Source organism: Talpa occidentalis, unplaced genomic scaffold (genome assembly GCF_014898055.3).
Source record: "Talpa occidentalis isolate TD23 unplaced genomic scaffold, MPIMG_talOcc4v2.1 talOcc4.5, whole genome shotgun sequence".
Lineage (NCBI taxonomy): Eukaryota > Metazoa > Chordata > Mammalia > Eulipotyphla > Talpidae > Talpa > Talpa occidentalis.
Window position 1 is genome coordinate 48,354,579 of NW_023604861.1, and position 19,044 is coordinate 48,373,622.

Genomic DNA, 19,044 nt, shown 5'->3' on the forward strand with positions numbered 1-19,044 from the left:
AAAACCTGAAATGTCTCTTCAGGATTCTGTAAGGGGTTTAAGATACAAAGCATTCACCATCCAATGATAGAACGAAATGAGAAACAAGGGAAATAAAAATAAACACACCTGATTCACTTAAGCTAGTAAAGATAAGCTACCAGGAAGTCTCCTAATACCGTTCAGTTGTTAATTTTTTAAAATCACAATTATTGTGTCATTATCCATGGAGACTTCAGAAAAAAAAATTGAAATGCATGCCTGACAAACAACACAAAATCTAGAAAAATGTCCTAACTAATCAACTAAAATATACAAACAGTTTTAGCAACAAAAACACTAATGTTTTAACAATTAACCCTTGAACTTCAGGGAGAAAAGTGTTACTGGATGACAATAGTTTGCAAGATAATCTTAATAGGATTACTTATTTCTATATTTTAGAAGTTCGAGAATGAAAAGAAACTTACTTTAATTTTTTTTTTTTTTTTTTTTTTTTTGGGACCCTCGCCAGCGGCCGGGGAATGAACCGGCGCTTCAGAGGCCTCGGGCAGCCCTGCAGCCCAGTGCTCAATCGCTGTGCAACCGGGGGAGGCCCCTTACTTTAAATTTTAAGAAGATTAATTCAACTTAAATAAAGTCATGATGCCTTATGATTTTAACTTACCTTCTATATGCCTTAAAAGGAAAAGAGGGGATCAGCATTAGATGAATACTGGAGTTTAGACTGAGACTTAAACTATCTGAAAATTACATAATTCTTAGAGGGGAAAAAAAATCCCTTCAGCAAAATACTAAGGTTTGATTTTGTTTTTTTTAAAGTGTCTAAAAAGTTATACTATTTTTATTTTTAAGATAGTGGGGACAGTCAAAAATTAAAAATTCAAGATTTTGTCAAATATAGATTTTTAAAAGTTTGAACTTGAATGCATAAGATGTCCAGTGAAAGTAGGATAAATGTAATTTTAAAAAACTAACAAGCAGGATTAGATTATACACCATGTACTTTTTCTGGCTTCTTTCTATAGTCTAATTCCTCCTGAAAGCATGTCAAATTTCAATCCTAACTTTTGTGTGTACAAGTTCTCAAACTAAACAAGGAATAACTTTAAAATTGTCAAACGAACATCATCTACTATATATGATTTTATTTTGTTAAGGAAGCTGTCTTGGAAAACCATAAAGATTTTGTTTTGTTTATTTTGCACTAGCCACAAGAGTGGCCATGTTTAGAATACCAAAATATTTATTTAGAATATTAAAGTCAAATCCAGCAAAGTCAAACAATTTTGGACCTGAGGAAAAATATAAAGGGATTATCTTTCTGAACATATTGAGAGAAAAGTGAAAAATGCAGAAGTCTAGAATGACATCATTCTAAAAAGGCATTTTGTGCCATCATAAATAAACTTCCTACTCTTCAAATGTTAGATACAAGAAGTACCAACAAAAAAACTAAAGAACATAGAAACAACCTAGCAAAAATGATTCAAAAACTAAAAAGCATGAAGGTATGCCCCTATAATAGCTAATAGAACAAATGATAGGGAAACAGTAAAAATTTTAATTATATGATAGACTTCAAGAGCAATACTTGAATTTTAAAGTGTTCATTATTTAATCCAAAACTACCTTTTCTTAACAATGAATTTGACAAACACAGTTCTGATGTTAAAAGTACTTATACATATGTCCTTCATGTTCAGAACAATGGGGGGAAAAAAGCCTACAAATTCAAGTGAGAAACAGAGCTCTTTCTAAATCTTTTGTAAACAGGTTTCTTCAACAGCACACTGATCGCTGTCCTCAGAGTCCCAGACACACTGGTTAGCATGTGCAATAGTGCATGGACATGTGGAATACAAGCACAAAGCCAGGTGATGGAGACTACCAGGCTCTCCATGTAAGTTTTTCTTATATGACAACACTTAATATTCTCTGTGGTCTTAGATTTTTTTTTTTCTTTTAAGTGAAAATCTCTCCAATGAAAAATTCCAAACCTGTTTTTAAGAAAAAATTGCAGGATTTTCTTCACATTTTATAAACAAAAATACCATAAATGAAAGAGCTGACAGAAATTCAAGCAGATCCAAATTCAGCCATCCACTTTTCATACTTCTCCAAGTCTGCATCAGAGACAGACTTAGCAATTTTCTTAAGAGCCAATTCAAAGTCTCCTTTGGTTACAGGCATCTGAAGTTCCTCTTTAGAAAGTGCACGGATCTCTTCTGGACTTAAGCCATTGATTCGCCGTCTCATTGCCATTAAAGAGGCATCCCTAAAAATATACCAAAATCAGTGAATACTCATTGTTGCAAATTTTTTTCACACTTTCAAAGTTAAGGGAAAACATTTTTTTAAAGGCCATTTTATATGTTTTTCTAATGCTGCCCACATTTTTTCAATTCAGAGATATCCCAAGGATTCAGGAAAAGCTATAACAGAATGCATACCACTTCAATATAAAATGTATCATTAATAAATCCTAAAAGTCTAAGTGAGGTTCAAATTAGTGAAATATTCTTTCCCCATTTGTCCCTGAAAGACAGCCAAGAAGTATAGAAAACTGAGGTAGAATTTTGAAATACTGAATTGCACACTTGAAAATTAACATATGGTTACCTTCTCTAATTTATAGACAAACTGGTTTAAGATTTGCAGTATCTCAGATTCCTGGTATAGCCAGGAACCTCTATCTCTGGAACATGAATATATATCCACATATAGTGGGTGGGGAATCCCCTACATGCAGTATTTGTGAGCAACTAAAGGGATGAACTCTGGTTTCTCCACATCCTATGTTCAGCATCATTCTACTCACCTGTAAAAAATTACAAGGTTTGGAAGAAGCAGATAAGAGCTCATTAAAAAGCAATTAAGAAGGTCAAGACTAAGAAAACTTCAAATTTTTACATATTTTACCACAGCAATTATATAACAGAAATTATTCTGAAAACTGTAATTTTAAAAGTGTGCACATAATTTTCTTTCAATTTAGTGACATCATTACATAAGTGTGGGTGGGTATACACATGTATTTATATTTATCTTCCACAGCTTAAACTGAGCAACTTTGTTCATCTGCATGTAGTAAAATAATGCCAACCAAAACAAAATATTATTTTATGTTGATAGAGCTAGACTGTAGTTTAGGGTTACATTAACCTTAAATCGTCAGTCATTACCAATTTAGGCACAATGATTTCAATAAAAATTGAAGGACACTGTTACGTATTTAATCATCTAACAATGATCAACAGAGATATAAAGGGAAAAAAAGACAAATGGGAAATCATTTCAAGGATCTGGGTAGCTGCTTTCATGTGAAAGGTTAACTATACAAACTTTAAGACCAATCCTCCTGCCAGATCTCTAACTAATGTCCAAGGTTACAGATCATTAAAATGGTACCTGCAAACATTCGTTATGTCAGCACCAGAATAGCCCTCAATCTTCTCTGCTATATCTTCCAGCTGAATATCAGGATCTAATTCAACCTCACGAAGATTAATTTTCAGAAGTTCAGTTCTTCCTTTTGCTGTTAGAAGATTTTTGCTGTTAGAAGTCGTTGTTAGATGTTTTACTTTGCAAATAATTTTGACAAGAAATCACATATTAACATTCACAGGGAAAAGACTAATACAAAGAATAGTCAATAACTGTGAGTTAAGCAGAATTACCAATTCATTGCATGATTCATAATTATTTAACTTCCTATGTGCCTTGGCTGCAATAATTAAATATTGATACAAAACCCAACTGACAAACAAAACTCAAGGGGCTTTCCTTATAGACTGTAAAAAAATCTTGCTATGAGAATTAAGGGTCTGGAATTCTTTACAGAAAACAATAGCATCAAAACACCAGAAATGTTTTTACTAAAAAATATTTTCCTAGTCTTACAAAAAGAGATTGCATGGAGTGTAACTCCTATGAATTATTTTGCTTACTATTTTTAGTACAATAAAAAAAATATTTCCATAACTCTAACCAGCAGTCTAAAAAGATGCAGTTTTCTTTTTCCAGAAATCAGTGATTGGCACAAAATGCTTATTAATATATTCTTTGTTTGGAAAGAGAACCCACAGACATTTACTGTTCCAGTTTTATGAAATGTGTATTGAATAAGCTTAAAGTACAGAATTTTTAAAGTAACCAATCATGCTTGCTGATTTATTGACTGGGTTAATGGCAAATCTGCTTAATGTAACACACTAATATGACACTAACTAGTACAATTCTAGTTCTCTACTATCTTATACAAAAATATGAAATTGAATTTTCTCTTCTACTTTGTATCTACAGGGGTAAAAAAAAAATCAATGAACACCCATTTATCCTTCATCTATATTTGTCAATTGTCAGTATTTTGTCATTATCTTTCCCTTCTCTTCTACCCCACCAACATTTTAAAAAAAAATTTTTTATTTATTTATGCATACAAGAGCTGGGGTGTAGGCCAGAGGTACAGGGGGTGAGAGGATTCACCAGAGACTGAGTGGGGAGCAGAACAGGCAGACTGACTGAAATACACTGCTGAGGGAAGCAGAGGGCGAGACAGGAGAGGTCTGCTGCACCGTGTGCGTTAGCTTCCTGGCCAGGGATTGAACTCGTGCAGCAGTGGCTGCCAATAGCTTCATAGTGCTGAGACTTAACCCCTTGCGCCACCAGAGAGGCCCCCAATCAACATTTTTGAATTAGAAGTTAGGTATATAGGCATAACACTTCATCTTAAATTCTTCAGCATGTATTGTCTATGAACACAATTATCACACTTATCAGAAAATTTAACATGGATACATTAGTAGCATCTAATACACAATCTATATTAAAATGTCCCGATTTGTTCTAGGACTTTATAACTTTCTTAAAAACCATTACACTCTGCACTTAGTTATTACATCTCTTCAGTCTTTTCTAAAACTATTTCTCAGTGTTTATTTTTTATCTTTCATGACATTGACGATCCTCCCCCCGAATGATTTTATAGAGTCAAGGCATTCCAATAAAGATCCCAAAAGATTTGTATGTGGAACCTGACTTATAGGTACTAAAATGCTCATGGAAATAGGAAGAATCAAGTACAATCAAGTCACTGGAAAAACAACAACAAGGTGGGAGGAATTGCTCCATCAGATTTCAATACTTTCAAAGCAACAGGAGTCAAATCACTCTAATACTCTTGCAGAGACAGATAAATAGATTGATGATACAGAGTAAGGAGTCTAGAAGAAGACAAAAGCGTATACTATAGACACTGGATTTATGACAGAGGTTAATTCAAGTAATAGGAGAAAATAGTGTCTCTTCAATAACTATTATTTCAATAAATAATGATGTCAGAACAAGTGACTACCCACAAGGAAAAATAATTAAATTGGGCACTACCAAATTTAAAGTTGGTGCTTCATATATTACTGATCTAAATGAAAAGGGCAAAATTACAAGTATTTTAGAAGATTAAACAGGAAAAGATCTCAAAGCCTTCAAAGTATTCTTAGGCATATTGAATACATTCAAAACATACTCAGAAAATTAACTGCAAAGGAAAATGTTGATAAAGTCACCACATTAATATTAGACACTGACTCATCAAAACATACTGTTAATACAGTGAAAACACACAAGTTATAGTTTGAGAAGACATTTACAACATATGTAATAAAAGATCTATCAAAAATATTTTAAAAACTCCTATAAAACAGTAAGAAAGACTACCAATAGAAAAATGGACAAAAGATATGAACAGATACATTAAAAAATCCAAATGGCCAATAAATAAAGGAAGATGTTCAAATTCTTCAATAATAAAGGAAATACAAAATAAAGGACTTAAACCGCAATGAGAAAGCACTGCATACCAAGAGACTAGTATAAACTAATAAGGTTGACAATACTAGATGTTGGAAAGATGTGAAACAACAGGAATTTTCAAACATTAGGAACAGGATGTAAATAGGGAGAATTACCTGGGAAAACAGATTGGATTTATCTGCTGATGCTCCTCCTATATAACATGACCTAGCAATTCACTCAGGATAGAATGCTCCAACTGGTCTAAAGGAACTCAGACATTTACACCATTATACATGTAAAAGAATGTTCATAGCAGCACTGTTTATAATAGCCTAAAACTGGAAACAATGACAATGTCCATCAAATAATATGGTAGATAGTTATGGTATAATCATATAACATAAGGAATGTGAACTATGTTCCTCCCTTAAATTCTTATATTAAAGCTCTAACCTCTAATACCTCAGAATATGACTGTATTTGGAGAAAATATCCTTGAAGAAGGAGTTAAGGTAAAATTAAGTCATATAGGTGGGTCCTAATACAATATGACTGGTATTTTTATAAGAGAAGTAGGTCAGGACATAAACACACACAGAGGAAGACTACACAAAGATATCAGAAGAAAATGGCCATCTATATGAACCAAGGAAAAAGGCCCCCAAATGAAACCAATCCTGCTGATATCTGCATCTTAGACTACTGGCCTCCTCACCCCTAGAATTGTTAAAAAATTTCTGCTGTTTAATCCACCCAATCTGTGGCACTATGTTATAGAAACGGCAGCAAACTAATACAATGAAATAACACATAACAATATTATCATTATTTCTCCCTTCGCCTTATCAAAGATGAATTGTATCTACATATTATAAGATGGATGAATTTTAAAATATCTACTGAGCAAAAGAAGCAACAAAAAATGAACTTAATTAGTGTTATTTCATTTATGTTAATTTTAAAAGGAGGTAAAATTGCTTGGGGATACATTATTAGGTGATAAAATTACTAAGAAAAACAAATTATTTCTATAAAAGGAATAATGATTACCAACAGAGGACAGGAAGGAAGCTGTGCTAAGAAAGGACCATACTGGGGGGACTTCTGAGGTCTGACAGTGCTCCATCTCTTGCCCTAGAAAGTGGCTATAAGGCTAAGGCCATTTGCCTTGCCAATTACTGGATAAATTGAACAATTGTTTCACATGTTTTTCACTCACACACACACACACACACACACACACACACACACTTAGAATAAAACAAAGTAAAACAATACAAAACATAGTTACAGTGGAAAGAGAAGCAAATAGATATTACCTGAGATTGCCAGGAAAAAAGAAAGGGTGTGACTAGAAAAACTTTACCTCAAGAATGCCTTAATCTTAGGAGCTCCTTATCCTTAACCATTACCAGTCAACAGGCCACCTTTTGATATACAAGAGCATATCACAGGTAGTGTAGTGTCAAGAAAATCCTGCACTCAGGTGATCAGAAAAAGGGATATGAGAAGAAAGAAAGGGAGGAAGCTCCTAGGATCACTGCTTCAGGAACTAGACCGCTCCTGACACCAGTGTTAGAACTTCTAGTGCTCTGCATATAGCAAATGAATGTTAATGAACAAATACCACATTTGTTCTTTCATTCCCAGTGTTAGAGTACCATTATACTTGTAAATCAAATGTTCTAATATCACCTGTAGTAAAAAATTAAATATCAAGTTTAAAATAATGTATTCTCTCTGACAAAAACAAAGTTCCAGACAACTAGCTTAAATGAACTTTGGAGCATAAACCTGTTCATAAGGAGGTCCTGGTGGTACTGACAGTTAGTAGGAAATGTCCTCCTTTTCCTGAATAACTATGATTTGGAAAAATTAAATATTAATATTAGTTGTATCAATGATTTGTTAAGACGATTCTAAGTAAGACTTATAAGCTCTATAAAACTGAATTAATGATATTTAATAAACTTGGGGTAGGAATTAACAAGGGGCAAATGTGTTAATGATAGTATAAAGAATTGTTAATGGTACAGAACCAAGTCAATATGCATTCCAAATTTAAATAAACATTATTAGAAGGGTTGTACACTTTTTCTTGAAATAACAACACTTTCCGAATACAGGAGGTAGCCCAGCACAGCAGAGGAGTGTATGCTCTAAGATCAGGGGGTCTGGGCTCAGCCGCACTAGATAGGACACTTAACCTCTAAGAACCTCAATTTCCACATCAGTAAAATACAGATAAGAACATAATCTATTTGTAAGATGGTTCTGAGAAAACAGTGAGTTATACATGTAAAGCCTGACCAACAGTTGGCGCTCAATAAATGTGCATTGTCCCATCACCACCACTTTCCTGAGTCAATCAACAAACAGGATTACAGGGCAACAGAAAACCTAGGATCCCTTCTATTAACTAACATCTAAGAGGCAGATAACACATACAAATCATCGAAGGAAACAAAGTCCGTACAAGGAAGATAAGCCAGACTTCACAGAATTGGTATGCTTTAAATGTCAATTTTGAAAAATTAATAAAATTGAAATGACTGGGAAGAGAAAAAAAATCTGGGAAATGAAAACAGGAAGAAGCATATCTGTCAGAGTAGAGAAAAACAGAGTACTAAGAAATGCAAACAAGACAAATAGGATAAAGTGTGAACTTGCAGTTTAAAAAAAAAAGAACTTTAACTCTGATGAGACAGGAAATTAATCACTCAGTCTAAAAGATTTTATGATGCCTTGGTGGTCTAAAAACAAAGTATAATTAAGTGAAGGGGGTTGGTGGTTGCTGCCATAATTGAGATGCATAAAGTAGGAAGAGATTTAAAATAAGGCTATACCCTCCCGGAGCTGTTATTTTTGCCTTTTGTTGACTGTGGCAAATTATATTTGTGAAGATGGCTGTAAGAGTCTCCTCATCCCATGCACTGTTACAGTATGGCTTTGCCATTTTCCCATCCACAGGTAGTCCCCGCGCTTTTTAAAAATGGATGTGCTTGTTAATTTTTACCTTCAAGCCTGTGAGATAAAAGGCAATGAACCTTCTACCCTTCCAGTGTTGGAGTCCTAAGTCATCACATATGAACTCTGACTACCCTGAAGCCACTATGCCTAAAGTAGCCCAGGTCACATGGAACAGCCACAGGTAACATGAAGGTATTCTAGAAAGACAGCCCCATCTAAGGTCCCAGGTCTCACTCCGCAGATATGTGAGTGAATACACTCCAGATCATCCCAGACTCCAGATGTGGAGTCACCCTCAGTCACTGACTCTTACCAGTTGTGACCCCACACATCATGGAATAGACATGAGTCTCCCCTGCGGTGCCCTATTGGGATTCCTGATCCATAGAATCTGTGAGCAAAATAAGATTGTTCAGTCCCATTAAGCACTGGAGTGGTTTGTTAAGCAGCAAAAGTAAGCGGTACATAACTTTTCTTGCCATTAAGTTCTAATTGCCCCTCAATATTACAGAATTATATTACATAATTTATAATCAACTTGTTTTATCCTTATTCTCAGTTCTTGCCTTTTTCAACTAGCAATTTCTTTTCATGGTTGTTTTTGTTCATAAGTGTCCTTCAGTTTTTTTTTTTTTTTTTAAATACAATCTACCTTTATTTTCATTAATTTTATCTGGTAAGTTCCAAATTTTTCTTTTAGGTTTATCATCTTTCCACATTCTCATTATCATTGGTCTCTTCCACACCCGTCTACCTACAGATGTTCCAGTCACAATAACTATTTGTCTATTCATTTTCAAACAACCATGATTTTGCTTCTCTATAGGAAAAGTAAAAATGCAACTACTTCTAATGAAGTCCCTCCCAAGCATCTAAGTCAGAATTTATTATTCCTCAATCTCAGCTCCAAAGTACTCTGGAGAACTCTACTAACACATGTTATAATGAGGGTAAGTATATGCTCATCTTCCACCCACATTGTGAGTTCCCCCAAAACAGGTTGCACATTGTTTATCTTTATATTCACATAGTACTTAGCAAATGTCTTTCAGAGAGCCAAGAGTTAAACTCCTGTTGAATTAATTAATACCAATGAAAGGAAAAGTTAGAAAAAAGTAGAATTCTAATTGTGATTATTTGTTTCGCAGTCTTGTAGGAGAAAGAAATTTCTCAAGTTCTATAGTCATGAACTAGCCTTAGACTGCTAATGAAAAAGAGAAACAACTGAAAGTGGTTAGTTGAAAAATGAATGTAACCTTTTTATAAGGGAAAACAAGTTTAGAAGAGAGTCCTTTAGTCAATCAAGTCTATTTTATTTTCCAAAATATTAAAGAAATTTAAATTTCTACTTCTGTGCCATAATGTCTTTCCCCCATACTTAAGCTTTTCTCAAGCATTCAGAAAATTACCATCATTCTTCGAATTACATTTTTTTCTCCTATTATATAATGACTGAAAGTTCAAAGTACAGAGAGTATAAATGATGTCAGTACAGGTTGTAAGACTTTTCTTTTTAGCCACTGGTATTATTTTTTTAAATAATAAATTTTATTTTTATATTCCCCATACAATTGCAGCCCCCCCATTCTGACCACAATCCCTCCCCTCCCGCCCCCCGCCCCCCAAAAAGTGTCTCTGGTTCATAGTTTTTTGTTGATTTTGATTTTCACTTTCATATAGTTATTCATTTTCCTGGTCCCTTATTTAAGTTTTCTAGATTCCTGCTATGAGTGAGACCATCCAGTATTTTTCTTTTTCTTTTTGGCTTATTTCGCTGAGCATGATCCCTTCCAGCGCCATCCATGTTGCTGCAAATTGCATGTGTTTATCTTTTTTGAATGCTGAGTAATATTCCATGGTATATATGTACCACATCTTCTTGATCCAGTCATCTATTTTTGGGCATTTGGGCTGTTTCCAAAGCTTAGCTATTGTAAACAGTGCTGCTATAAACATAGGGGTGCAGGTGTTCTTTGGAATTGATGTTTCTGTGTCCTTTGGGTAAATACCTAGGAGTGGAATTGCTGGATCATATGGAAGCTCTATGTTTAGTAGGTCCAGAATCTCCACACAGCTCTCCATAGTGGTTGGATCAGTTTGCACTCCCACCAACAGTGCAGGAGAGTTCCTTTTTCTCCACACCCTCGCCAACATTTGTTGTTGCTAGTTTTTTTAATATGTGCCATTCTCACTGGTGTAAGATGGTATCTCATGGTAGTTTTGATTTGCATTTCCCTGATTACAAGTGATGTTGAACATTTTTTCATATGCCTGTTGGCCATTTGCATTTCCTCTTCAGAGAAATTTCTTTTTAGCTCTTCTGCCCATTTTTTGACTGGATTATTTTCTTTGTTGTTGTTGAGTCTCATCAGCTCTTTGCAGATTTTTGTGATCAGTCCTTTATCATTAGTGTTGGGTGCAAAAATGTTCTCCCAGTTGGTGGGGTTTCTCTTTGTTTTTGTTATTGTCTCTTTTGCTGTGCAGAAGCTCTTTAATTTGATGTAGTCCCAGCTGTTTATCTTTGCCTTCACTATCACTGCTTTGGGTGATGTGTCTGTGAAGATGTCTTTGATGTGCAAATCACGTAGTGTTTTGCCTATATTTCCTTCTATATATTTTATGGTTTCAGGTCTTATGTCTAGTTCTTTAATCCATTTCGAGTTGATTTTTGTGTATGGTGTGAGGTAGTGGTCAAGCTTCATTCTTTTGCATGTAGCGACCCAGTTTTCCCAGCACCATTTATTGAACAAACTTTCTTTGCGCCAATGCATAGTCTTTGCTCCTTTGTCAAAGATTAGTTGACCATAAATCTGTGGGTTTATTTCTGGATTTTCTATTCGATTCCATTGGTCTGTATGTCTGTTCTTGTTCCAATACCATGCAGTTTTGATGATTATGGCTTTGTAGTAGAGTTTGAAGTCTGGGAGTGTGATGCCTCCATTCCCTTCTTTTTTTTTCAGGAGAGCTTTGGCTATTCGGGGTTTTTGGTGATTCCATATGAATTTCATCAATAATTGTTCTATTTCTTTGAAGAATGACATTGAAATTTTGATTGGAATAGCATTGAATCTGTATATTGCTTTTGGTAGGATGGCCATTTTAATAATGTTTATTCTTCCAATCCATGAGCAGGGGATGTCTTTCCATTTCTTTGTGTCTTCTTCTATTTCTTTTAACAGTGTTTTATAGTTTTCTTTGTATAGGTCCTTTACCTCTTTTGTTAGATTTATTCCCAAATATTTGATTTTTTTTGTTTCAATAATAAAAGGGATGGTTTTTTTGATTTCTTCTTCTTCAGATTTATTGTTTGTGTATAGGAAGGCTACTGACTTTTGCGTGTTGATTTTGTATCCTGCCACTTTACTGAACTGATTGATGAGTTGAATTAGTTTTTCTGTGGAGTTTTTGGGGTTCTCTATGTATATTATCATATCATCTGCAAATAGTGATAGTTTGACTTCTTCTTTTCCTGTTTGGATTCCTTGGATGTCTTTCTCTTGTCTTATTGCTCTGGCTAGGACTTCCAGTATTATATTGAAAAGCAGTGGTGAGAGTGGACATCCTTGTCTTGTTCCAGATCTTAATGGAATTTTTAGCCACTGGTATTTTTATTTATAACCCTTCATGGTAAAATTAGCACTCATTTCACACAAATGTACTATATACCATAGACATTTTGTTTAGAGAGCAACGAAGAAAAAATTGGGGAAAATGTGAAAAGGAAGAAAAGTATTAAACTAGAAGTGATAACAAACCATTGAAATTTCAGATTTTCATAGAACTTATAAAAGAGCAAGTGAGGTACAAACAAGCTATTTCTAGGAGGTATACTATTCCAGAACAGCTTACAGATTGTAAATAAATCACTCCCATTGTTACTTTAAATGAGTTTATTATTATGTAAGCTCCATTCGTAAATTAGGTACTGATTTAAGACAAAAATCTTTGTTTTTAAAATGAGATTATTAGGAAAATGGGATACAAAGTAGCAGTCAACAAAGACAAAATGGACCCAGACATCTAGTAATTAATTATATTACTCATTTTTATAATCACAGAGCCTTGAATTGAGCAACAAAAGCTGGGATTATGTGAAAAATTAAGTTTTAAAAGTCCTAAGTGAGGCTTCCATATCTGATCCTCATGAAAAAAACCTAACAGCAGACTGGTCCTTCTATGATAAATGACTATAAAACAAAATATAAGAGACAACTATTTACATGTAGCACCAACAGTGAGGAATTATAGTGTTGTTAGTTTGCTGTGTGGTTTTTTTTTTAGGCTCTGCCAATAATTTGAATGTCTGTCAGAAGAAAATTCAACATTGACCCATTAAAGGAAACAACATAATCTAGACTTCCTATAATACAGAACCTCAAAACAGAATCTATTGGACATGTGAAGAAATAGGAAAAATTTTAACCCATAACCAAGAAAATTAATAAAATAGTCAATAGAAATAGATGTTCCAGACATAAGAATTAACTGACAAAAACCAACAGAAGAGGGTATGAATACCTATGTCTGAACAACAAATTATACCAAAACTTAGTGATTTAAAACAATTTATTATCTTCACAGTTTCTACGGCTTAGGAATTTTGGAGCAAGCTACAAAGTTCAAGCTTGATGTCTGGGATGGTTAATTTTATGTGTTGACTTGGCTGGTCCACAGTGCCCAGATATTTAGTCACATACCATTCCTAATGTTTATGAAAGTATTTGGATAAGATCAATATTCAAATCAGCACACTTTGAGTAAAGTCTACTGTACATATGTGAGCAGTTATCATCCAATCAGTTGAAAGCCTGAACAGAACAAAACAGTTCTCTCCTAAGCAAGTGAGAAATCTGCCAGCAGGTGGCCCTCTGATTTGATCTGCATTGTCAATCTTCCCTGAGTCTCTAGCTTATTGGCACCCACTATGGATTTTGGACTTGCCAATTTCCATAATCCCATAAACCAATTATTATAATAAATTTCTCTCCCACTCCATCTCTCATTCTCTATGTATAAATAAATACACACACATACACACACACACACACACACACATTTTATTAGTTCTAGTTCTCTGAAGAGCCCTGGCTAATATAGGGTCTCTCACGAGACCAAGGACAATATGTCAGTTTTGATGAGACTGTGTGTGTGTGCATGCACAAGTGCATGTGTGCAAGAGAGAGAGAGCAGGAAGTAGAAATTCAATGGCAGGTAACTCACATGACTGGCAAGATGTTGTTGGTTGGGAAACCAGTTTTTTTCATTATGTGCTTCCCCATAGACTGTTTGAGTGATCTTATGATATGGCAGCTGGCTTACCCAAATGCAAATGATCTGAGAGAGAACCAGGCAGAAACTATCTTTTTTTAAGATTTAGCTTCAAAAGTCACATATTTTCACTGTTGTCATATTCTGTTACTTAGAAGCAAATCACTATGTCTAAACTTTTTTTCAAGAGGAGGGAAATTAAGCTCCACCTTTTAAAGGGAAAATGACAAGGAATTAAAGGAAAAGGTAACAAAATAAATGAACAAACAAGAAACCTCAGCAAATCAATGGAAACTATAAAAAATAACCAAATGGGATTATCAGACTTGCAAAATATATCTGAAATAAATAATTGCTTGGGTAGGATTTTTTTTTAATATATTTAGATATGGAAATTTTATTTTTGATTTTTTTTTTAAATTTATTTATACAAGCACTGGGTACAGTCAGAAGCACGGGAGGGTGAGAGAATTCACCAGAGCCAGAGGAGGGAGCAGAGCAGGCAGAAGGACCAAAGTACACCACAGATGGGGAGCAGCGGGCAGCAGGAGAGGTCTGCGCGCCATGTGGGACCCTCCTCTGGTGGCCGGGAAGCAGCTGGAGATCGAACCGGTGCTGCAGAGGCTGCGGGAAGCTTTGCAACCCAGCGCTCAACCGCTGCGCCACTGGGGAGGCCCGCTTGGGTAGGATTTAAAATAGACTGGAGACAGCAGAAGAAAGCATCAGTGAACAGAAAAAAAATAAAATAAAAAAACAGATAAAAGTATCCAACCTGAAGACAGAAAAAGGATTAAAAAAAATTTAACTGAGTTCCAGAAACCTCTGCAACATTATCAAAAAAGTCCAACATACAAGCTAAAGGGAAATCCCAGAAACATCACAGTCAAACTGCTGAAAAACAAAGACAAAATATCTTGAAAGAGGACAACTGAAGAAAATGTCAACATATTTTCTATAATTAAACATACATGACCTAGTTACTTCACTCATAGATATTTATCCCATAGAAATCAAAACAGGTCCTTGCAAAGAACTGAATGTGAATATGATAGCAGCTTTATCTACAACAGTCCCTAATGAGAAACAATCCAAATATCCACCAGTAAGAGAATGGATAAATGATCTGTGATATGTCCATATAATAAACTACTGCTCACCACCAAAAAATAAACAATCTTGGTGAATCTCATAATTATTATTCGAAGTGAAAGAAAGTATTCACAAAATAGTTCCTTTTGTGAATTACTCATTTTATGATTCTATTTTTATGAAATCCAAAATAAATATTTTCAGGATGAAAAGATATGCTCTGTATCTTGACTTCATGGCTATAGACAACTGTCAAATGAGAGAGAGAAGAGAGAGAAAAAGAAAATTAAAAAATATTTCTTCAATACTTAATAAAGTATAATACAACAGAATTGTGCAATTAAAGAAAAGCAGTGCCTTAAAGAGAAATTTATAGCTTTAGATGTTTATATTTTAAAAAGAAGGGTTTAAAATCAATGGTAAAAATATCTAACTTCAGAAAAATAAATATTAACTCAATGTATAAAGGAGAAATAATAAAAATAAAAGAAGAAATCAAAGAACTAAGAAACAGAAAATTAAAGCAAAAGATTATTCTTTGATAAGATTAGTACTAATAAACTTTTAGCAAGAATTATCAAGAATAGAAATAAAGCAGAAATTACCAATTTTAGGAATGAAAACTGAGCCACCATTATAGATCCCACAGACTATAGGAAGGTAAGTAAGATGTTTAGATTTGTATTCTGTTACCTTCAGCAAAGATTTTAGCATGGAGAACAGTAATTATATATGAGATCTTAGGGCAGAAATGTATGAACTCAGAAAGCTGATGCAAAGCATGAGATGCATTTGCAGTTCTAAAAAATCATGACTTATTCGCTGACTCCCGTTATAAGAGTAGAGCAGAACATATGCCTCTATCTCTTTCCAGCTCCTGCCAGATTTCCTCCTTCATTTTTTTGACTCCTGACCAAAAGTACACTTAGAACTGTTAAAATAATGCCAGGTTCTTCCGTAGGACATGATGGTCATCAAAACTGGAAATCTTAGAAGCAATGGGAGCCCAACATGGGTTCCCGTCTATCCTGAGAGGTTCCAACTCATCTCTGCAGATTACAATTTGTCCTTACTTCTATCACTTCATCTCCTTTTCCTGATTAACTTCCCTACGAACTTTAGACTCAAGAATCGGAGAGGAAATCACAAGCCTCACAGAAGCCATTTATTTAGTTTCCACATTGTATTAAGTCAAATCCCAATAAATTTGACAACTTAGAAGTGGTGCTAAAACAACTAGATATAGATATGAAAAAATGAAACTCAACTCTTGACATATATACATAAAATCAATTCAAAATGAATCACAGCGCTAACTATAGCTTCTAAAAGGAAATATAGGCAAAACCTTTTGTTCACATGGGGTAAACAAAAATATAAAAAGCATTATCCAGAAAAGAAAAATTTAACATGAGGACTTGATCAAAATTTAAAACACTGCTTATCAAAAGATACCAAAAAAGGAAAATGAAAGACAAACTACAAACTGGAAGAAAATAGTCACAATCCATGTAACTGATAAAGAACTACAAAGCATTAGTAAAATAATGAATAAACCAATTAAAAACTAAGCAAAAGACTTGAGAAGAGATTGTGCAAAAGAAAAACCAAAGACCAATAGGCACATGAAAGGGTACTCTGTAAGTAAGTCATCAGAGAAATGCAAATTAGGACCAAAAACATGAGCATTACTAGAATGACTAAAATTAAAATATGGATAATAGCAAATGTTGTCAAGGATGAAGAAGTACTGGAATTCTCATTCACTGATGGTGGAAGTATAAAATGGCATTACCACTTAGGAGAACATTTTGAATATATACCTACCCTATGGTCCACCTATCTTATTTTTATCTATATTACCAATAAGAATTAAAAACATTCATCCATACAAGATTTGTATAAGAATATTTAGTTTTATTCATAATAGTCAAAAACTAGAAAAAAAACTCAAAGTTGTTAAAAAACAAATTGTGGTTTAGTGATATCATTAAAAAAATACTGATACTTGTAACCATGTTGACATAAAGTAGACAAAAACACAAAAGTTATTATTCCATTTAGATGAAGTTTAATAAGAAGTAAAACTAAACTACGGTGATTAAAATCAGGAAAATGAATTCCTGTTGTGGGTTTGAACTAACTGATGGGGGACACATGGGATCTTTCTGAGCCAATAAAAATATCCTGCATCTACAGTAAGGTATGAATAAGTAGTATACATTTGTCAAAACTTATCAAATTATACACATTATATCTTTACATTTTACTGTACACAAATCTTATCACAATATAAAAAGTAAAAAATTCAGATATGGAAATTCAACATTCATTAGCACTATGAAATTCTTTTTCAAAAAGACATTTTGAAAAAGATCCCAAAAACTTCACTTTTAACCACTTAAACAAGACTTAATGAAGATTTTTCAAGTTTTAAATTAGAAATTCAGATGTCCTAACAAATTTATTAAAATGTGTCTACTCTGAATGGAAGAATTTCTCTGAAATATAAAGAACTTCAACAGAGATTATGACCTCTGTTTACATCTGCTACAAAATAATTTTGTGATACTGTAGACTTCTTTAAGCACAATGTTGATGGAATAAAGATTTAAAGAAATAGAAAAAGAAAACAAGAATTAACTGAAAGATTAAAATATAGTAAAGGAAAGCATCATACCTGTTGGGAGAGGTATATAAATTCTTTTTTCTAATCGCCTTCGCAAAGCTTCATCTATGTCCCATGGGAAATTAGTAGCAGCCAATACCATAACCATTTTGGAAGGATCATCATTCTCTAAAGCTCCCCCAACTCCTGCACACAACAAAGTAAAGGGGAAAAAAAAGAGATTTCTCTTACAGTCCTGTATTCTGTCATTCAATTGACATTTCTAAGCATAAGTCACAGATTAGGTGACAGGTTCAATGATGAAAACGATGCCATCCTTCTGCCTTAAGTATGGTGGCAGAACCAAATATATCAACAGATAACTATAAAACAAGGAAGGAAAATAGAAATAATCTACTGCAAGATTTAAAATCAATTACGAAACTTCAATTTCTTCCGCATGAAAATGAATGTACATTTCCTCTGAAAAGAAAAAACATGGGAGATTATGTTGTTTTATCCTGCTATTTTTTTTAATCTGGAAGTTACTCAGTTTTCTTTCAATTTTAGTCTATAGTCTGATTAATTTTCTCAAGAAGAGAGAACAGGAGGTTTACAATTATTTATTAATGCAAGCATATGATGTAGCAATTGAAGCCAAAAACTCAGAATCCAGACTGGCATCTCACCCAGAGAGTCCGATGATTTGGGGTATGAGTGGAACACCTCTTGGACGTTGGAGATTAACGGAGATGGCACCAAAAGGAACAGTGAGGAAATTCATGTTTCATAAACAAGAGATGGGTAGAGAGAAACACTTGGAGATGATTGTCCTCCATACAAACGGCAATGCTGCCAATTTGCCAACTGGCAACCTTGTAGAAGGGAGAGTTAAAAGGTGTGGTGATAAACCACCCTTGACTGGTCCTCCCTGGTGGCACAAGAGGTTAAGCACCACAATATGTAGTAATTCACAGCCTCTGCAGCACGAGTTCCATCCCTGGTTGGCCAGGGAGCAACCCACATGGCGCAGCAGACCTCTCCTGTCTCATCCGCTGCTCCCCTCAGCAGAGTCCTTCGGTCAATCTGCCTGTTCTGTTCCCCACTGTCTCCAGTGAATCCTCTCACCTCCCCAGATCTCTGGCCTGCACCTCAGCTCTATAAATAAATAAATCTTTTTTAAAATTTTAAAAGAAAAACACCCTTATCTGAGGGGAAATATATGAGAGGAGCTGATGTGCCCACTCCTGCACATACACAGGTTGGGTTCCTAGTGAAAACAATAAGGACAGTGCAGTGGGCTACACTTCAGCCTACCCCCAATCCTCAGACTA

General features: G+C 34.4%; 1 protein-coding gene across 6 annotated transcripts in view; it reads right to left on the bottom strand.

The window, feature by feature from the left end:
* Nucleotides 1-1,991: 1,991 nt before the first annotated feature.
* Nucleotides 1,992-19,044, bottom strand: part of KATNAL1 (katanin catalytic subunit A1 like 1) — a 201,852-nt gene continuing 184,799 nt past the window's right edge. For 5 of the 6 annotated variants that reach the window (XM_037527105.2, XM_054701786.1, XM_037527108.2 and 2 more), the window contains 3 exons: nucleotides 17,783-17,917; nucleotides 3,391-3,517; nucleotides 1,992-2,257 (listed from right to left, as the gene is read on the bottom strand). In XM_037527105.2, coding sequence (XP_037383002.1) covers nucleotides 2,059-2,257; nucleotides 3,391-3,517; nucleotides 17,783-17,917 — 461 coding nt within the window. In that variant the 3' untranslated portion in view covers nucleotides 1,992-2,058. The remainder of the gene's footprint in view (nucleotides 2,258-3,390; nucleotides 3,518-17,782; nucleotides 17,918-19,044) is intronic. The other variant, XM_037527109.2, reaches the window with a different exon arrangement.